The sequence below is a fragment of the Nanorana parkeri genome, unplaced genomic scaffold (assembly GCF_000935625.1).
Source record: "Nanorana parkeri isolate BGI_ZX_2015 unplaced genomic scaffold, ASM93562v1 scaffold616, whole genome shotgun sequence".
NCBI lineage: Eukaryota > Metazoa > Chordata > Amphibia > Anura > Dicroglossidae > Nanorana > Nanorana parkeri.
In genome coordinates, this window is record NW_017306884.1 from 624,230 (window position 1) to 627,614 (window position 3,385).

Sequence of the window (3,385 nt, forward strand, 5' to 3'; positions counted from 1 at the left end):
CCCGACTCCTTCGATTTTGAAGTTCAAGTTTGTTCAGCCAGATGTTGTTGGCAGGGCCACCCAGGCTTAGTCCCCGTTCACATTGAGCGGTTTATCGCGCATATTTCCGCGCGATATCGCTATGTAGATAGTCCAATGCATTTCAAATGGAGCTGTTCACATCTTAAAGCTCAATGTCACCTGTAGCTCGTCGCTATAGCTGGTACATGACCCTTTTTTTGCGCGGATGTCATGCGATTTTGCTCCTGATTGCTTGCAGCCCAATACAAAAAGTCGTGCGACGTATCGCGACAAAACGCGCAATGTCACGCGTATGACAATCGCGTGATTTTCCTTGTCGCTCAGTGCGAATGGGGACTTAGAGTTCACAGGAATTGGCAGAAATTGTAACAGTGTATGGCCAGCTGAATTCTGAAAATGACCCCTGCAGTGGGGGGGCTCCCCTACACAGCAAGAGTTAAATGCTCTTAGGGTACCATTAAAAGGCATATTTGCTGACCTTATCCCTCACCCAGCGCTCTTCTCTCTGATGAGCTAGGTGGTCCCTCGACCTCCTCACTTACAAAGCAGAGACCACTGGACAGAGCACCGAAGAGAAGGGGGTTTCGGAGTGGACCGGATGGATAACTAAACATGATGTGTAATGGTACCCTAGGCAAAAACCAGCATTTAGCCCTTATTGTGCAGGGACAGCCCTATTGCAGGGGGAGGTTTTACATTTCCCCCCAGAGCTCAGTTTTAATACAATGGCAGTGAAACTCAACCATCTGCCGCAGAAGAAAAATTACCAATCAATAGACAAAAACAGACCATATATATTCAGCACTGTGCTTTGTTGACAAAGAGGCGGCACTTTATTAGAACTACTCTGAGGATCACCATACACATTACACTCTGACCATACAAATCAAATTTGAAATTAAAACTATGGAATATGAGGACCTTTCTAATCTATCCAATCAGACAGGCACTTTCACTACATACTTTTTGGTAGATCTAAAGGATAATGTACAGATTGTACACCGTGTAGTGATCTTTACAGTATGCGATATAAAAATAGATTAGTACATGATAACAAATATTCTTATGCAATATAAAAATATTATGCAAGGAGCAACTCTGCTTGGAGTCAGATGATCACCCCCGGATGCAAGCAGTTTACATCCAAGGGCGATCATCCATCTTCAACCAGATTTTATTACTCCGTGCGCAATTGCGGCGAATAGCTACTGCTTTCATTGCTTTGTACAAGCTAAATGGTCGCAGCTCTCTGGAATGACCTGCAATTCTTGCTACAGGAAGCTGCAGCCTGACTCTAGATCCTTGTGTGAATGATGCCTAATGGCCACCATACTCGTTACAATCTGACCATACCTACAATCTCTGTACCATCAACTTTAGATATACCAAACCTATGTAGTATGAGACTCTGTCTAGTCTATCCAATCAGGCAAGCCCTTGCACTACATACTTGTTGGTAGATCAAAAGGAGATTGCACCGATTGTAATGTGTGTGGGGAGTTTAATACAGCATTAGGATGTAATCTAAAGATCTATTAGTATGTAATACAGGAAACACTGACATGTACACTGTGTGAAAACGAAGTGACCAGATGACAATGAATACAGGGATCCCACTACAGGACATGTTATTGTGTTACTCTGTGACATGTGATCGGTGCTGATCTATAAGCATGAATGTAATCAGTGCTCACCTCTGTGAAGGGATCCATGTCTGCAGCAGCACGCTCTCAGCAGTATATGAGGACGGAAGCGGTGTGTGCGGACTCTAGGGTTCCGGGTGTGTATCTGTCACCCGCAGGCTCAGCCTCCAACCAGCGCACACAAACGGTTCAAATTTTTGAATTTCGCCCGCTGCTGAGCACGTGACACGGGTGGGACGCAAGGAAAAGGAAAAAGAGCTCTGCGATTGGACGGCTTCTAAAAGTGGGCGTAATCTCCGATAGGAAGTGCCGTCATGTGGCGGAGGGCAGGGTGTTGCCGTGTGCGTGGCTGTATAGAGCGATATTGTTTGTGCTCGTCCTGATAATGACTGGGTTATGAGGATTGTTTAGTTACACAGTCACCCAGTACACTGTGCTAGGAGTGGCCGCAAGAAGCTTCACTACAGAAAACATGTGCTGAAAGCAATGCGTGCCTTATATGCTGATATGCTTTACAAAATGCTAGTTGCTTGGCTGGTTTTGGCTTCTATAATCAGTATGTTCATAGCCTGGAACAAGCATGCAGCCAACGAAGGGAGAGGAGGGTATAAAATGCACTTTGCTTTAAAATAACGCCAGTTAAAATTTTGATAAACCCTTGTAGTGTGGGGGTAGCCCCCCTGCAATGGTTAAATGCTTGATTAATAACAAACTTATACTCACCCAAACCGGATGGCTATGACGGCGCTCCCTCTAGCTCATCTCTTCCACTGTTGCACGGATGGTATGTCTCTCAACATCCTCGCATCCTATACTCAAGGTATAGAACATGATAACTCAGGGACCTTAGACCACTGCAGAGGAGGAGAAGAGAGGCTCTAGGAACTGGTATAAGAGCAGGCCAGCTTGGAGGATCGGGTGGGCATAACTTTTTGACCCTAGGCAAAAATGAGCACTTAAGGGAGAATTATGAGTTGAGGGTTTCTCCACTCGTCCTCATAGTTAGAGCCGACCTGTGACAAAGAAGCTGTCGCAGTTTGGCTCTATAGATTGGGAAGTGAGCAGAAACATGCAGCCGATCCGCTCACTTCTCAATCATCTCCCTGCAGTGAGCGGTGACTGTCAGTCAGCGGTGACTGTCAGTCACCGCTCCCCGCAGGGATTTCCCCCTCCTCTCTCTGATCCTCCAGTGCTGAGTGGAGGAATGAATGGGGCAGGGGGCGACCACAGCTGGCTCTGCCTCTAGATAGGCAGAGCCCGCTGTCACTCATGCAGCTGGGTCGATCTTGGCAGTATATCCAAATGCAGGGCCTCAAATATCTCTGAATTGGTGCTGACACTGTCCTTCCTTCTGTAGGGTGACTACTTTTGTTCCTCATGGTCACTTTGTTTGGAAGTAGCCGCTGCTCCAAGCTCACTTCCGTGATGTACTATAATATCAGTATTATTTAGTAAACTAAACATGAGATTGTAGTCCATCACAGGAGTGAGCTTGGAGCAGCGGCTACTTCACAACACACACACAGAGACAGGGCCGGATTTATTCTCCCTGCCGCCCCAAGGCCAGGTTCCGCAATACGCCCCCCGCCAACCCCCTCCCTATCAATGGAGAATGGCGGCGGGGTTAGTTTACATTTTTTTTACTGTTTCTTTCTTTTTTTTAAACTTTTATCACTTTTTATTTTTTTATTTAATTATTTCTTCTTATTTTTTTTACTTTA

The 3,385-nt window shown here is 45.8% G+C and overlaps 1 protein-coding gene across 1 annotated transcript in view; it reads right to left on the bottom strand.

Annotated features, from left to right (window-relative positions):
* The window catches only part of ANLN (anillin actin binding protein), a 42,455-nt gene extending 40,639 nt beyond the window's left edge, over positions 1-1,816 (bottom strand). Inside the window, exon 1 of the mRNA XM_018562940.1 lies at positions 1,716-1,816. Within this exon, the coding sequence (XP_018418442.1) occupies positions 1,716-1,733 (18 nt within the window). The 5' untranslated portion in view covers positions 1,734-1,816. The remainder of the gene's footprint in view (positions 1-1,715) is intronic.
* Between the last annotated feature and the right edge of the window lie 1,569 nt (positions 1,817-3,385).